General features: G+C 35.7%; 1 protein-coding gene across 1 annotated transcript; it reads left to right on the top strand.

Annotated features, from left to right (window-relative positions):
- Window positions 1-3,537: 3,537 nt before the first annotated feature.
- LOC143235706 (uncharacterized) lies at window positions 3,538-4,063 on the top strand. The gene has a single exon (XM_076473918.1). The coding sequence runs from the start codon at window positions 3,662-3,664 to the stop codon at window positions 4,061-4,063; it is 402 nt and encodes a 133-aa protein (XP_076330033.1). The 5' UTR covers window positions 3,538-3,661.
- Window positions 4,064-18,728: the final 14,665 nt, after the last annotated feature.

Below are 18,728 nucleotides of genomic sequence, written 5' to 3'. Positions count from 1 at the left end.
AAAGTGGGATTGACCGTCACATTATAACGCCCCCACGGCTGGGAGGGCGAGCATGTTTTGGCGCGAACCCGCGACCCTCAGATTACGAAGTGCACGCCTTAACGCGCTAGGCCATGCTAGGCCCTACGGATTTATAACGCTAAAATAAGGGGTTCGATTCCCCTCGGTGGACTCAGCAGATAGCCAGATGTGGCTTTGCAAAAAGAAAACACAAGCACAGAAAGTTTTATTCCAACCGACAATCATTAGGAGAGCAAAAATAGGCCAATAACGTTGGATATTGAAATCAAGAGGAGTAATTTTGCTATTATTATTTTTAGACATTGTATAATATGATAATCGTAACAATTAAAGACCACTACATTTTGGACAAATTTTGGAACAATACTATTGTAAGTACAACTTCTGTAATTTGTTAAGTAACCGTCACAGACAATTCACAACTTCAGAAAGCCGAGATTATTGTCAACTTTTATGGAAAAAACAAAAACAATTCAGATTATTATCCTTTCGATAACCACCACTGTATCAACGATGGACCATCATTGTAGCCTTTTTATAGAATCTCAACAGACCCAGTTTTACCCCTATACTTTTAATATTTTAATTTAGATGTTTATTTACTAGAGAGCGCATGATGCTACATCTAGAAAACTCATAAAAGATAAGGCCTCGCTAGTATATTGAAATTTCACAAATTATGTAGAAACGAGGGTGCAATACAAAAAGCAGAATCAGTGAATCGATCGATGAATCACCCAATGAGGTAAAACGTTGTGCTGGTCTTAAAAGTAAAACTTCAAAGATAACAGCTGCTTACTAACAGTTCTGAAAATTCGGTCTTCTTTGTTTTAAAGTGCGAAGCACAATTGACTGTTTTTGCTGTGCTCACCGCGAGCATCTATCCCTATTTTTAAGTATTAAGCTCTTAATCTTACTGCTGACCTACTCGTGGAGAAAAAAACAACAAGAAAAAACAAACTAGTCTCCTTCACAAATGCAGTTTAGTTTTTGAATCTTAAACTTTTAAAAGCTTGAACTAAACAGCCTGGTCATAGATCCCTACGGTTCAGTATAATCACCCATAATTTTAAAATTACTGCTTAATAGAAAGAAAGCCGCTCAGCAGCATTCACCGCTTTCATCGGCTTAGAACCAAATGATGGGATTGATTGTTTTTCCCGTTATAACGCGCTTACAACTGGAAGTGCTGGGCGCATCCAGCAGTATCGTGGCGTAATACTATTCATAAGATGAAACCTTACTTGATATTTCAGTCTCTTGTCCTCCAAAATGTATAGCAACTCTGAACAACTTAGGACCCTTAGGCTACTCTTTACCAACAAAACGTGGGATTGACCGTAACTTTATAATGTATCCCCCGCCGAAAGATCGCATTCACATTGCAGATTGTGAATCATGTGCTTTAACCATACACTGTAACAGCAGGAGTGAAAAATAATATTCGATTTTGTTTCGTCCTGAGGTTACATATAACCGTTTGAGCATTTTAACTCTGATATATTATCAATGATTTTCGTGCGAAATTATCTGATGGCACCGTTTCACTTCCAGGTAGTCGTCCCTAATTTAGTAGTGAAAGGCTAGAGGGAAAGCTTCTAGCCAACACGACTCACCGCCAACTCTTGGGCAACTCTTTCAGTGACAGATAATGTGATTGACCATAATGCATAACACTCCCACGGCTCAAAAGATGAGAATGTTCGGCGACGGGGATTCAACCTGCGACCCGCAGGTTGCCAATCATATTGAATCTTCAACATATTTAGGTGACTATTCTCTCAATGATGACCACCTTGCCCTCTGTTGGACACAATTGTACAAATAATTATGATCAGTTTAAATATATTGAAAATGAGGAAGTTAAGGTCAATCAATATATAAAAGTATGTAAATCATGCATAACCTGATAAAATTCCAGTTTCATACTTCATTTTCCATTACAATCATTATACATTTACACATACGTAGATCATCTCTCTCTTATTTTTTCTCCCATTTCCCAGTGGAAAAGCGGTAAGACTAACAGACTTAAAACGCTAAAATTGTAGGTTCGATCTTACTTCGGTAGACACACGAGGTACCCATGAAACAAACAAACCTCTTACAACAGCAGGCAACTAAGACGTATGAGTCAACTAATTAGCCTCCGCAACTTTTCACAAAAGCAGAACCTACACTTCTTATATTCGATACATATCACTACAACATTGTTACTCAAATTTTATTGTTATACGCCCTGAGCACACTCGTAGATTTCTATCAATAAATTGAAAACCAGTAATGAAATCCAGAAATTTTTACTTATCGATTATTCGAAGTCGCAACTGCTATGAAAAATGACTTCGGTCTGGAAGTATTCATGCTTTTACATATATATTAAGCTGTGTATCGTTTTCCAAGATAAAAAAAATGGAGCCTGCTTTCTTTACATTTTATCTATGTGAAAGATTTTTCCGTTTGTGATCTACTGATCTGATGCTCTGGTTACTTCGGAAATAATATCAACAAATACTGTTGTTTTTTTTGTGTGTGTGTGCATATTTTTGCTGTTTTTATTCTCTTCTTAAGCAAAAAGAAGTGTATGTTTATGTTTTTCTTATAGCAAAGCCACATCGGGCTATTTGCTGAGTCCATGGAGGGGAATTGAACTTCTGCTTTTAACGTTGTAAATACGTAGGCTTGCCACTGTACTAGTGGTGGGCAGTGAAAAGAAAATCATTAACTCAATCAATGAGGCAACCACAGAAGATAATTTTAAAAAGTAGAAAGGAGAAGGGAATAAAGAAGAAAATCAATAATTATTTGATGATCAACTGAAACACCATAACGTTTTTATTGATCCAAAATTGAATTAGTGAAAAAACAACAACACAAAATCCTAGTTTAGTTTAATCACTGGGTCGTATCTTATAAACTCGGCAAAATGAAGCAACTATGCATTACCCATGTTCAGTTTATTCATGCGTTGTAACTTTGAATCTACATTCAGTTTAAACCCTAATTCTCCAAACCGCATTTTGTTCAGTACATTTAACTTATTCTTAGATGTTTATTTTGAAGTTCGCGCAGAACTACACGAAGGCTATCTGCGCTATCCATCCCTAATTGGATGCAGCTAGTCATCACCAACTACCGCCAGTCCTTGGGCTACTATTTTACCAACTAATAATGGTATTGAATGTCACTTCATAGCGCTCCAAGGGATGCAAGAGTGAGCATGTTTGGTGTGACTGGGATTTGAACCGACGACTCTCAGAAAGCAAGTCGAGTGCCCTGACTACCTGGCCATGTCAGGCCATTCGTAAGTAAGTTAGTGTTTTACTTTGCTGTGAGATATCACCTGTTATGTATGTGACATTATTAGCCAATCAGCACTTAGTATTTTGTATGTGCGAGGCTATTCTAAATAATTACAGGAAGCTGCGGCACGTCTGAGTTTTGTTGTTACTCGATAACAAGTGTTTTATGCGAACCCAAAGACATAACATGGTTGTCAGAAGTGGAAGTTTTATTTAAATTGTGCCTTAGAAGCGGCACACAGTCAAGATAAATACAAACTTTACGTTCACAAACTGTAAATTGACATAATCGTACGAGATACGATTCTCGCGGAAACACACGTGTTCTTCCCAGAAAAATGGCGGAAGCAAGTTTCAAGCCACCTGTTTTTAATGACAAGACGAATGCTAGTGCGGCATGGAAGAATCCCAAACAAGATTTGCGGATTTTCTTCATGGCATCAGGGTTATCAGAGGCAACAGAAGAACGTAAAGTGTCTATATTGTTGTACACACTCGGTTCGAAATACACGACAGTTTTCGATAATTTTGGACTGACAGAAGCTCAACAGAAGAACTATAAACATGTAATCAGAGAATTCGACAACTATTTTCAGCCAACCAAGGTAACAAAGTTGTACATGAAAAAGTTTAAGGACCGAAAGCAGCAACCAGGTGAGACTGTGTCCCAGTATATCAGTGCACTTAGAGAGATAGCACAGAACTGTGAGTATGGTGATACTCTCGAACAACAGTTGTGATCAGCGTAGACGTCAGTGATCGAGCATTAAGAGATAGACTGTGGTCAGAGGATCTGACACTGAAACAGATTACAGAGAAATGTCATCACCATGAACAGAAACTAGAATCACTGAAGGAAATCGAAGGATCCACAAGTACCGTAACAGATGTAAACTATGTACTTCGAGGTCGAGGTCAAAGCAGAGGTCGTAGTCGCCACAGAAGTCAAGGTTCCAGAAACCAGCAAAGACGAGGCACACAGGTCTACAGAGGAGCCACGACACGGAGACCGCCACAGAGGAACTGTACTCGGTGTGGAAAACTACCACATCACAGTCAACAAAGATGCCCAGCATTAGAGAAAACTTGTAATTATTGTAAATTAAGAGGTCACTTTGCTGTCATGTGTAGAAATAAGAATAGAAATGTACATCTTGTAAACACATGTGATGATTATTTTCAAGATGTCAATAATTATGATGATTGTTATGAAATGTGTAATGTAGAGGAAAGTATGAATTCTTTGAATATTTACTCCATTGGTGTAAACAAACCTACTGAGTATTGGTCTGTCATATTAAGTACCCCATATGAACAGGGTAAAGGTGCAGTGCGTATGAAAATAGACACACAGGCAGAGTGTAATATATTGAGTAAACAGTCATTTGATCGCATGGCACCTCATGGTTCATTATCTTTGTCTAAGTCACAGGTAACCATAAAAGCATTTGGTAATCATAAGATCACACCTGTTGAAAAAACTACATTTACTGTTATTCACAAAAGCAAAATGTATGATATTGATTGTGAAGTTGTTGATGGTGATGTACCTAATCTTCTTGGAGGTGAATCTAGTACTAAGTTGGGGTTAATACAAAAAGTAAATGCAATTAGTACTTATGTACAAGGTAAATACTCGCATGATCGGAGTTCACAACATAGGCTACCTCCAGGTCCCGAGATTCCCACTGTTCAAAGCCCCCCTCATGAATCAACACAAGTTACGCCCCCCCTTCGATTGATAAATCAAATAAGTGTACTAAAACCCAGACTCAGTCAGACTCCGAGTTCCTAGCCCGGGTTCCTAATATAAACAAAGTGCCACAGAGTATTCGTGAAATTTTGCTTCAGTATAAAGACAGATTTCCCACAGACAGAGTAGGCAAAATACCGGGAAAATGTACGTTGTATATTGACCCAGATTACAAAGATGGCCCTGTGTCACAGGCTGTTAGGCCGATTCCTGCAGCGATGAGAGACAGAACCAAAGTACAGTTAGACTTTTTAGAGTCACAAGGGATCATTTCGAAAGTACCAGTTGGTATACCGACACCGTGGTGTAGTCAACTACATGTTGTACACAAGAAAGACGGAAACTCAGTGAGAATTTGCATTGATCCTAAGTTTCTTAATAAAGCACTACTGAGAGAATACCACCCTATCAATACACTAGAGGATATACTTACTCGTATTAATGGAAGCAAGTATTTTACTGTCCTAGATGCGAACATGGGATACTATCAGCTACAGCTCGATGAGAATAGTCTATTACTCACCGCTTTTAACACTCCGTGGGGTCGTTATATGTACTTACGTTTGCCGATGGGAATTAAGTCGAGTCCTGAATTGTACCAAAGAGCGATGGAAGAAATATTTCAGGAGCATGATCATGTGAATAACATTTTTGACGATATGCTACTCGATACTGTTACACTACCTGAGCATTGTAAAGTGCTATGCAACACGTTGGAAACAGCTAGACAAAATGATGTGACATTTCGACTATCAAAATGTTTGTTTGGCCAGCCAGAGGTAGACTACACAGGTCATGTGATCACAGGCAACGGCATCAAAGTTTCTAATGAAAAAGTGCGTGCAATACATGAAATGCATACTCCAACCAATCGCGACGAAGTAAGAACACTGCTCGGAATGGCTACGTACCTGTCCAAATACATACCTAATTATTCTGATTTAACTGAACCTCTACGAGAAGTAGTCAAGAAGAAGACAGAAGAAACGCATGGATTCTATTTTGATGTACCACAGCAGGAGGCGTTTTCAAAGCTCAAGACTGCTCTCAGCCAAGCTCCAGTTCTGAGATATTATGCACTTAATGAACCGTTGACATTGTCATGTGACGCATCACAAGGTGGACTAGGTGTTGTGATATTACAAAACAATCAACCAGTTGTCTATGCATCTAAAACACTAACACAAACAGAAAGAGCGTATGCACAAATAGAGAAAGAACTATTAGCAGTTGTATTTGGTTGCAGAAAATTTGATCACTTGTTATAAGGCCGAAATGATATCACAGTGGAGACAGATCATTTGCCATTGGTCCGTATTCAAGACAAACCATTGGGACAAGTTCCATTACGACTACAGAAAATGCTTTTAAAACTACAGCCGTACAACATCAGGTTAGTCGGAAAACCAGGTAAAGACATACCTATCGCAGATGCATTGAGCAGATTTCCAGTGAAAGATGAATATCCTGGCCTGGTAGATGATATGCGAGATTGTCAAGTTTTCGCAACTGAAGTCGCAAGTTTGTCTGCATTCACCGAAGAAAAGCAACAAGAGCTAAAGATCGCGACAGAAAATGATACAGAATATCGAATTCTCAAAGAACAGATTGTGAAAGGATGGCCCGAAAATCGAGACGAGGTACCACCAGAAGCAAGGCCATATTGGGATTTCCGAGAATAGCTGACAGTATATGATGGTATATTATTCAAAGGAGAGAGAGTCATGACACAAAGGTCAATGAGACATAACATACTGAAACTCGTACATCAAAGCCATCAAGGAGTTGTGAGATCAAAGCAGCTTGCACGTGACATTTTATTTTGGAAAGGAATGAACAAATAAATCGAAGACACTGTCTCAAAATGTACCACATGTCAAACAATGAGAAATGCACAACAAAAAGAACCAATGATCAGCACACCTACACCAACGTTGCCATGGCAATATGTTTCAACAGACTTATTTGAAAACCAAGGAACACATTATCTAGTAGTAGTTGATCATTACAGTGGATATTTGGAGATCAATGAATATGAAAAAGAGATCACATCCGAACAAACAGTTCAGAAGTTGAAGAAACTTTTCGCTACGCATGGCATACCTCAGATTGTGTATTCGGACAATGGTCCACAGTATGATGCTAAAGAGTTTAAAGATTTCAGTCAGATCTGGGGATTTAAACACCAAACATTCAGTGCCCGATATCCACAAGCAAATGGACTGGCGGAACGCGCAGTTCAGAGAGCGAAAAGACTTGTTATAAAATCTCTGAAAGAAAAATCAGACCTGCATTTAGTATTGTTAGACTACCGAAATACACCAAAAGATGCAAAAATTGGATCACCAGTGCAAAGGTGCATGAGTCGTAGAACCAGAACGAGGTTACCGACAAATGAGAAGTTGCTTATTCCACAAGTGATAAAGTGACGTCAGAAATCGACATTCAGAAACAGAAAAGTAAATCAAGATATGATCAGAATTCAAAACCACTGCCACCACTGGATCTTGAAAAATGTGTAAGATACAGACATGAAAACAAGTGGATGCCAGCTCAGTTATTAGGGCAAGCTGAGAAACCCCGAAGCTACATATTACAAACACCAGCAGGCAGGATGATTTGTAGAAATCGTAGACATTTATTGCAAACAAATGAAGATGATGTCTATCACAGTGCTCGACAGAGATATCTTAGAAGAAAATCACAAGATGATTTGATTGCAGAAGAGTCTGTCCCAGGAAATATGCCAAATATCCCTAAAACACCCCCAAGACAAAATATGTCTCAATCAGGGTCACCCAGAGCTAGCCATATATGTGAATCTCCACAATTGAAACAAAGTATTACACATGCTAAAAATAAAAATAAAATGCAAATATTGCTCCTGCTCAAAAGAGTGAAATTTTAACAAGAACAGGTAGAATTTCTAAAGCTCCTACAAAACTAAGAGATTTTGTTATGTGAATTGTTAAAATGAGCAAGAATGTTACAAGAAAAATGTAATACTTAATGATTGAGAATAAGAGTTGTAAAAGAAAGAATACTTTTGTATTTGTAAGAGTTAAAATACTCTTGTATTTGTGTAGTAATTTGGTAGAATTTTTTTTACTTCATTTTATATATTATTATGTTGTTATATCTGATTGATATAATGTGTTATGTAGTTAGTAAAAAAAAAAGGCCCAGTTTTTAATGTTAAAGAAAAAATTTAATTTTCTGTGTTTTTACACTTATCATATTAAAAGAAAAATACATTTATCATATTACCAAAATAGACATTAATAACAACATAGTTTATTATGTCTTTTGATGTTATAACTATAAGATATGTAAATCCAAATTTATGTAACAATAGTTAATTGTCTTAATTGTTAAAAAAAAAGGGAGATGTTATGTATGTGACATTATTAGCCAATCAGCACTTAGTATTTTGAATGTGCGAGGCTATTCTAAATAATTACAGGAAGCTGCGGCACGTCTGAGTTTTGTTGTTACTCGATAACAAGTGTTTTATGCGAACCCAAAGACATAACATCACCTATTGTTTGAGATGAAGAACAATTTTAGTAGGCTTTTTTTCTTTTGCTCAAACATTTTTGGATACCTTTAACTTATTATTATGTGTTACATAAACCCAAAAGATCACACTGTAATCAGTATTGTTTAACTAGACCTACAAAGAGAAGCAACTCGTACAGGGAAATAATATACAAATCAGGATATTGCTGATATTACACACATTACCTAGCTTACGCAGGATTAGAAAGTGCCTCACTTTTGAGGATGAAACGTATGAGAGACAATTAGTATCAAAAGGAGGGTAGTTTAGATTTATTTCGTTTGTTTTTTTTTTTGTGGTTATGAGATCAGTTAAATTGAATAACCTTGTACAGAGTTACGTTATTTAAAATAACAAATAAAATATGAAGTTTTATTGAAAACAAACATCTGAAATGTATTTTGGAGGTTTTATAGATAATACAAATGAAATTTGAAATTCTTGAGATGAGAAAATATTTTTAATTTTAATTAAAATTACTTTGCACACAAATTATTCAAAACAAACATTCAGTGTATTCAATAATAAACCCTTTTTTTAAGTTAGGAAAAATACTTCGCTAAAGATGTGATTTTTTTAAAGGCTTATAATGTTTAACGAAAGACTGACAAATTTCGTGAAGACATAAATTATATCAAACACTCGCAGTATCGAATCTATAAAGACTTTATACGAGTACAAAAAAGGTCTAGTGGTCAGTCCAATCCTATGTGGAGAGAGTTCAAATCACACATCAAGAACTCTAGCCTGAATTTATCAACTATTTATTTATCATCCGTTACTTTCCTTTGGAAAGAGTATTCCATCCAGAGAATATGCACTATTGAGACCCATGTACTCACGATATACATATGGTTTGCTTGTTTGTTTGTTTTTAGAATTTCGCACATGCCTGGCATGGCCGAGCGCGTAAGGCGTGCGACTCGTAATCCGAGGGTCGCGGGTTCGCGCCCGCGTCGCGCTAAACATGCTCGCCCTTTCAGCTGTGGGGGCGTTATAATGTGACGGTCAATCCCACTATTCGTTGGTAAAAGAGTAGCCCAAGAGTTGGCGGTGGGTGGTGATGACTAGCTGCCTTCCCTCTAGTCTTACACTGCTAAATTAGGGACGGCTAGCACAGATAGCCCTCGAGTAGCTTTGTGCGAAATTCCAAAACAAACAAACAAACCAATCGAATTACATAATTAGGCCTAGATGTGGGCTTTTTCAGTAACCGAAATGTACATCTTTAATATAAGCTTGCTTTTAAGCTTTTCGATCAAAGTTTATAGTTCGTAACTTCGTAAGTATCAGTCAGTAGGCCTAAGTATACATGCAAGTAACGTGGCAACAAGATTATTCTGTGACTGCATGTTTACAGCTTTCAGGTTCACGTAATCAGAGATTACCAATTTGCAAATTGAACAGTCCACATAAGTGGTTGCAAAAATAATCTTACACTGCTAAATTAGGGACGGCTAGCACAGGTAGCCCTCGCGTAAGCTTTGTGCGAAATTCTGTTTGTTTGTTTGTTTTTGGAATTTCGCACAAAGCTACTCGAGGGCTATCTGTGCTAGCCGTCCCTAATTTAGCAGTGTAAGACTAGAGGGAAGGCAGCTAGTCATCACCACCCACCGCCAACTCTTGGGCTACTCTTTTACCAACGAATAGTGGATTGACCGTCACATTATACGCCCCCACGGCTGGGAGGGCGAGCATGTTTAGCGCGACGCGGACGCGAACCCGCGACCCTTGGATTACGAGTCGCACGCCTTACGCGCTTGGCCATGCCAGGCCATAATTCGATTGGTAAGAACACGAGAATCACAAGAACAAACACACAATTTGTAGGCCTGTGATGCAATAAAACAATTCAACAGACCAAACTGTAGGGGGGGATGATTGTATGCACCATGCCCGCACCTAAAATGAAGGGGGGATGTATACCCTCCACCCCACCCCCCAGGATCTACGCCCTGCCTCTTATAATAATTTATTTATTTTGAGATAATCGAAAAATAATCATTTGATTTATAACAAAAGATTGTATTACGACTATGATTGCCACTTCAATTTCAGTATTGTGAGGATTATGACTAACAATGTCTTAAAACAAGTATATACCGGAGATATTGGACTCTAGAGCAGTATTTTACAAATAAGATATTTTCGTAAATAGTGTATTAGTTTATTTTGAAGTTTTGTTAACGAATGTATCAAAATGTGTAATACTTAAGTCTGAGATGTTATTTATATATACTAAAAATATATTAGTCTACGTTGAGAAGTGAGTTAGTGTATTGCTATTTAACGAACTATTAGGCGAACACAAGGTTAACTTTACTTTCACCACAAGGCTATATTTCCTAACAATCAACATTAAAGGGTTTTATAAACTTGGAGTTTGGCCCTGTATAGAACCAAGCCTGTCAATGGTTTTGAATATGTGTGTTTTCAAACAAGGCCACGTCGAAACCATACGCTGTGTTCATTTAGGGGAATCGAACTTCTGATTGTAACGTTCTTAATCCGTAGACTTAGTGCTGTCCCAAAAGGGGACATTTCAACACGCCATATTTGGCAAACTGTATGTTGAGTCAAAGGCTGATGGACGATGATGACGTCAATATTTGCAGGGTGGTTTTGTGTACTGTTAATTAATATTTGACACGCGATTAAATCTAGTATTTTGTAACGCGTTTAGAATATGATGTCATAATCCTTCCTTTATATAATTACTGTCTGTATGTACGCGTGTGACCACTTGACTACCGTTGCATCAAAGTTTAACTTGCTTGATGTCAGTTAGGGATCATATGGGTCTAAGAGTTACTTAGTCTTTTGAATTTAAACAGAGAATGGAGAAACAACAGGTGTCCTACGGTACATTTTTTGAAAGAAGCTATGAGAGCTTAGAAACGTATTCCATATTTTCACAAGATTTATGTATAGTAAAAAATTTAGAGGCGTATTTGCCGGCGATCAATTCGTAATCGCGTTAGACAATCTTCAAAGTTTTAATTTATAGAAAAATAACTGGGTAAGGAGTAAGTCATTCATTTATTATTTTACAGACGTTAAAGTAGGCGAAATAATGGTTTTAACACTATGAAATCTAGACAGTAATCACATGTGAAAGTATGATGATACTGTTACAGTATATACAAAATATTTGTTTAAATCCCATGGACAGAAGTTAGCATAATGGTTTTAATACAATAAAATATAAATATATGTTGAAGTATAGTGTACATTTATGTATAACATGAGATAAAACTATAAAGTGTAATGTGTAAAATTTATAAATTCAAATTAGTAAAGTGTAAGTTTTATTGACAATGCACATTGATTCACAATAAAAGTAAATTGCTTTGTAGAACACCATTCATCTTTGTAAAACACGTGTAAATGAATTATTATGTCAAGCTATAGGATAAAATCAAACCAGTGAAAGTGTAAATTTAACTAATGCATGATATCGTCCTTTATCCGGTATATAAATGGTAAGAAAGTGTAATTAAAAAATTAGTGTTAAGGGTCTTTTTAGGACGATTACATAAAAGTGGTCAAAACATTTTAAGACATCAAAAACTAAGCTTTAATTATTTCATGATATCGTCTTTTTAGTTAAGGAAATTGATTAATAATTTAGTGACAAGTGTCATTTTTAGGGCAATTTAATTACAAATAATTTAATTAACTAATTAATTAGTGTTTAACATCATTTTAAATCTTTATGCAGCGAAAATCTTGTAGATAGCAGTATCAATTGATGACGGCCGCAGTATAAGGGTTAAGGACGATTTAATTACAAATGATTTAATTCTCTAATGAATTGGCTTTAACTGTTCTTACGGCCCGGCATGGCCAAGCGCGTAAGGCGCGCGACTCGTAATCCGAGGGTCGCGGGTTCGCGCCTGCGTCGCGCTAAACATGCTCGCCCTCCCAGCCGTGGGGGCGTTATAATGTGACGGTCAATCCCACTTTTCGTTGGTAAAAGAGTAGCCCAAGAGTTGGCGGTGGGTGGTGATGACTAGCTGCCTTCCCTCTAGTCTTACACTGCTAAATTAGGGACGGCTAGCACCGATAGGCCTCGAGTAGCTTTGTGCGAAATTCCAAAACAAACAAACAAACTATTCTTACTATAACAAATTAATTATAAATTATTTAATTAACTAATGAATTAGTGATAAGCGTCCCTTTTAGGACGATTTGATTATAAACTATTTATCATAATTCATATTGCTGTCTAGTAACTCTCTCTACTTTTAATCATTAATGTTGTTGATGTTTTCATTTTACTACTTCTTCTAATTTGAGCATCCCCGTCGCACCAAAGATGATCGCCTTTTCAGCCGTGGGGGCGTTATAATGTGACGGACAATCCCACTATTCGTTGGTAAAAGAGTAGCCCAAGAGTTGGTAGTGGGTGGTGATGATTAGTTGCCTTCCCTCTAGTCTTACACTGCTAAATTAGGGACGCCTAGCGCAGATAGCCCTCGAGTAGCTTTTGCGCGAAATTCAAAAAACAAATAAACAATCTAATTAGAGAATCAGATTAAGCTTAGTAACAAGATGTATTTAGTTTTAAAAAAAATTTTGAAGTCCTACATAGTAGGACTAAGTAAAAATTGAAAATAAAAGAAATAAATGTATTAAAAGAAACCATGGCGTTAAATTTTGTGAAGTCGGTATTAGTGTGTGATGATTTTCATATCTTATTGTTCAAAGCATAATGCATGTTGTAAAGATATAATACACTTAATTAAAAATAGACGTATACTCCGCAGACAGTACATTCAAAATCGCAACCCCACACTTAAAACTCAGATAAACACAATAAGGAATAAAATACGAAACTTAATCAGACAACAGAAACAAGAAAACTGGGACACCTTCCGTTCCGATCTAAATCATAAAACTGATCCTAAACAATTCTGGACACATTTGAAAAGATTTACAAACACAGGAACAACAAACACAGTATATCCACCACTGGAACTGGATGGAGAAACAGCATACACTAACACAGAAAAAGCCGAGATATTTAAAAAACACCTAGAAAACACGTTCAAAACACATCATGAACCAGACATGAACAGATACTTTTATAATACAGTCACAAACTTTATTGATCAAAACAGAAGCATTTTTACACCTAAATTTCCAGTAAACACTATTACACACCAAGAAAAAACAAAAGACTGGAGCACTCATCAACTGGTAAAACATATCACTGTTACAGAAGTCGTAACTGCTATTAAAAACACAAAAAACAAAGCCCCTGGAGAAGATGGTATTCAAGCTATCCTCCTAAAACAAGGCACTCAGAAATTATATGAACACCTAACAGCGTTATTTAATCTCTCACTATCAGCTGGATATATCCCGTTTCTTGGAAGGAAGCAATAATATTAATGTTCCAGAAAGAAGGAAAGCCAGCGAATAAACCAAACAACTACCGCCCGATTAGCTTAACCAGTTGTATTGGCAAAGTATTAGAGAGGATAATTAGTAATCGTCTGTCAGTTTACTTAGAAGAAAATTCAAAATTACCAGAAATTCAAAACGTATTTCGAAAAAACCGCCAAACTACAGACCACCTGATTCGACTTACAGAATCAATTACCGACAGCTTCAACAAAAAAGAATGCACTGTAGCTTGCTTTCTCGACATTGAGAAAGCATTTGACACAGTGTGGCATAACGGCTTACGACATAGATTGCTTGAAATGGTATTACCCCAGGAAACTATTCGCTGGCTGTCCAACTTCCTGGATAACAGAATGTGTAAAGTAAATGTAAATGGGGCCCACTCAGGGTCCTTTTCACCCGAAGCAGGAGTCCCGCAGGGAGGGGTTGTTAGCCCTATATTATTTATCATGTACGTGAGTAATATGCTTCTGTCGGACCTAAATTTAGGTTATGCATCACAGTTCGCTGACGATGTAGCAGTCTGGAAAAGTGCCCCTACTCCGTCAATAGCAGCAACGAACCTACAACCAGTCCTAAATAACATCGAAGAATACTGCCAAAAATACAGAATCAAAATTAATATTCCAAAAACCCAAGTCATAGTATTCAGCAGACTGAATAAGCTGAAAAAGATCCACCAAAACTCTATATGAATGGATCACTTTTACTGACTGCTACTTCTGCTAAATTTCTAGGTCTAACCTATGACTCAAAATTAACGTGGCTACCACATATTAAAAATGTGCTGATACGAATCTGGAAAAGAGCAAACTATGCAAGAAGTCTTTCAGGTAAAATCCAAGGAACATCACCAGACAACATACTTAAAATCTACAAAACGTACATTAGACCAACAATAGAATATGCATCACCTGCCTGGATTAACATAGCACCCACACATGTACAGAAACTTCAACATATACAAAATTCTGTACTAACTTCAGCATATAAAGTACCACGTAGCACCTCAACCACATTCATGCACAAGTATGCAAACATAGATACAATAGCTGAAAGACTTGCATAATTCTCTAAAATGTTTCAATAAGAATTGGCATAAAAATGACTTAATGTGTGATCTCGACAGATATCACGTACCTGATGTAAATGGTCCTAAATACCTCTCCCCTTTTAACATATATTTAAGAAATGTAACACAAGCTGGCCACTATGCACTAGACACTTATTCCTTGTTTCTTTTTATTTTTATAATTATTATTTTCTTTTTAGATCAGTATTATTATTATTATTTTTTTTCTTCTCTTTTTGAATTATAATTCAAGTATTGAATAATAATAATTATTATTACTTTCTTTCCTGTGTGAGTGTTTGTGTTACTACAAGTAGTAGTAGCATTCTCTCAATCGAGAAAAAGGAGAAAAATACAAAAAAAAAAATATATATATGAAAATACAAAAAAAAATAAATGAAAAAAAAACAAAAAAACTTCTTGTTCGTCCATGCATGGACTGAGCCCTGAAATGGACCTGAGTATGATGTTATACTTTTACTCTGGCCCAAAGCTTTAAAAAAAAACAAAAAAAAAAAACCCTAAAGACAGACGCTATAATCGTTCGGGAGGGAGGAAGAGATCAAATGTACCTGACCCTCCTGGGTATTTAACAACATCAATACCCAAATACCCACACAGTCAAACTAGAGAATCATCAGAACAGTTTTAGTTAATGTCTCATTTGTTTAACTACCTAGACTTTAAAAAAAAAGAAAAATTGAGATGTACTCATTAGGATTAAAAACAAAAACAAATATTAAAAAGTAAATATTTAACACAGTTAATGAACTAACAAAAATGTCCAACTATATATTTTCGCATAATGTTAGTTATGGAGATTTAACTGCTTTTGTTTTTAATGTCTTATTACCAAGAATCATGGGTTATAAAGCTTATTATTAAACATTGATTACCCGAAGCTCATTATCGTTTGTTTATGCAAAAGTAATAACAATTGTATGAAGTAATTAACTGAACAATTAGGGACAATTACACTTAAGCATTATACAGATACAGGCGATTAATAATTATTGGCTGTCCTATACATATATAGTAAACAAACGCACGTGCCTTCAGCATAACGTTTAAGTACCTTTGTTACGCAATACTATTGAATACAAGCAAGGCTCAAGACATAAAGAATTTTCAAGACTGTTTATACTCAGCTGTCTGCTTAGATACGTCATGACGAGTTTTTCTACATCTTTTATTTTCATTTTTTTTTACACTGTACAAGAGTTACAGTTTGAATAATTACAGATTTTTACATAGATTTAATCCCCATGGTTTGAAAAGGAGATGTTCTTGGCCAGTACTTACTGAATGTATTGACAGTAGCCATTTCCCACTAGAAAGATATCTACTATTACTTAGCCTCAGATCTCTATATACGATGAAGTACATTCAAATCATGATATTAAAAACACCACAAAAACAACAAACAAACAAATAACTTGGATACTACAAATATCATAAACGCTTATTAATCGGAAAACTACACATAATTGACCAGGAATATTCGTAAATTTTGGACATTAAAAACTGTACAACTTTAGATAATTAACTTTGAATATTAATATTTTTAGCAATTAACAAATGCGCATTCTTGATATTCTCTTTAAATGCAGTTCATTAACTTATGTCAATGGTAAACAAAATAGGCTAAATATGGTTTTAAATCAAAATTAGAGAGTCAGAACACCAGAGGCAATTTGGGATATTTTTTCTGTGCTGTTACAGGTATCGAAATCTGATTTTTATCGTTGTAAGGCCACAGATGAATGGGGCTCATGATAGGAGCTTGTGGGTTAAACATCTTTCACTACACTTATCTTGCTCGCTTGAATACGTTTAAGGGAGTTAATCGAAAATAAACATTGCTTTAATGCCATTCGGCCCAGCATGGCCAGGTGGGTTACGGTGTTCGACTCGTAATCTGAGGGTCGCCGGGCTACATAAAAATGCCAAAAAAAATAAAATGTTACGTTTCAAACATCTCAATAGATGGCGGTAAAGAAACCGTAGTGAGTTTCGTCTTTAAATATATTGTAAATAATTTGTTTGCTCGCAAAATAAAATATATACATATTTTATATAAAAAACGGAATTTGCTGCATTTTGTCATCTTAAGCCTGTACACAGATTAAATAAAGACAATAAGTATTATTGAATTTAAAAGATTAAAATATCGCTTAAAATTAGTTAGAATAAAATAAATATATTTGAAAAATCTGAGAAAAATATCATAAATACTAAATTAAAAACTTAATAAAAAATTACAAACAAACTTTGAGGCAGGCTTATGTGTCAAGGCTGGATATAATTTTGCCAGTCGTTAATTCAAAGATATAACTATAAAACCTTAACTGAATTTTAAAATAAACTATCTGTTGTTCATGGTAGTTAATTAAGTGTTTAGTGCTATGGAATTTTACAGAATAACAGCCCTTAATGTTCAGTAATTTATGTGTGATGCTGGTCTGCAATTAGTATCAGGAAAGCTTAAAATATTTATGATGATACTTAACCAGATACTACAAAGAAAATATTGAAGATCATTAAAACTTTTATTCGTTTATTCAGATATTTACTCCGTAGAAAATTTTGAATAATTTAGTAATTTATTGGGTTTGGCGTTGCCCGTTTGTCAACGTGTCGGACAGCAGATCAAAAGATCCAAAGTTCAATACACCATATACCACTTAATACATTCCATACCTCCAGGAGTCGTTGTAACTATGACTGACAATGCTGTAGTTTGTTTATAACCAATCGAGTTAGTGGGCATTGCTGTTTATTTGTTGCTTTCACTCTGGTTAGCAGTTTTAAGTCATGAATGAATAGACCTTATTGGTCTTTGACACGTTCGTTTAAATTGGGTGTTGTATAAGATTCCATTCAGGTTGAAAATACAAAATACTAAAATTACTTACCATTAGAGATACTATATCAGTCATGGTTCTTAATTACGAAGTGTATATATTACTAGACGCATTTTAAGAAATGCATTCTTTAAAATCTATAATTATCCCAAACACACACCATATAAGCAAGAATTATGCAAAAGTAAAGATAATCTTCCTTTGTTTAAAATTTCTAGTGTACACTTGTGTCATATGTGAAACATACAAAGCCTTTCTTCTCTCTTGAGTTTAGAAAGGTGAATATTTCTTGTCATAAAAATGTCAAAAAATACCGCATTCACACACTTTTTGCACATGCAGTATAAATATATATAGCCATTTTTGAATGGGTTAACTTTCTTCTTGGTAGTTACATTGCCAAGAATCATTCCTCTTTAGTGTTTTTTAATTATCTCACAGATGGTACAGCTAAATACTTTAAATCTGTAGGAATATGCTATTTAGTAACATCGAGTGTGTAGAGGTTTAAGAATGCTTATATATTCCCTAATTGTTTCTATTAAATTGTTAAGTCATGTGAGTTAAATTTGCCCTCTGGGCAGAGTGGCCAGATTATATGATGTATATAATAGTTAATTTTTTCTGTCTTAATCAGTTGTTTCTTTATCTCGTCAAATTCTATGACCATTAAAAGAGTGAAAGCACCACTGGTGGATGAAGTCTTACAAATGAAACTTTCTTACACCCAGTAGAGGATTGTGGA

The sequence above is a fragment of the Tachypleus tridentatus genome, chromosome 12 (genome assembly GCF_004210375.1).
Source record: "Tachypleus tridentatus isolate NWPU-2018 chromosome 12, ASM421037v1, whole genome shotgun sequence".
NCBI classification, from domain to species: Eukaryota; Metazoa; Arthropoda; class Merostomata; order Xiphosura; family Limulidae; genus Tachypleus; species Tachypleus tridentatus.
This window is presented reverse-complemented; position numbering and strand designations above follow the sequence as displayed.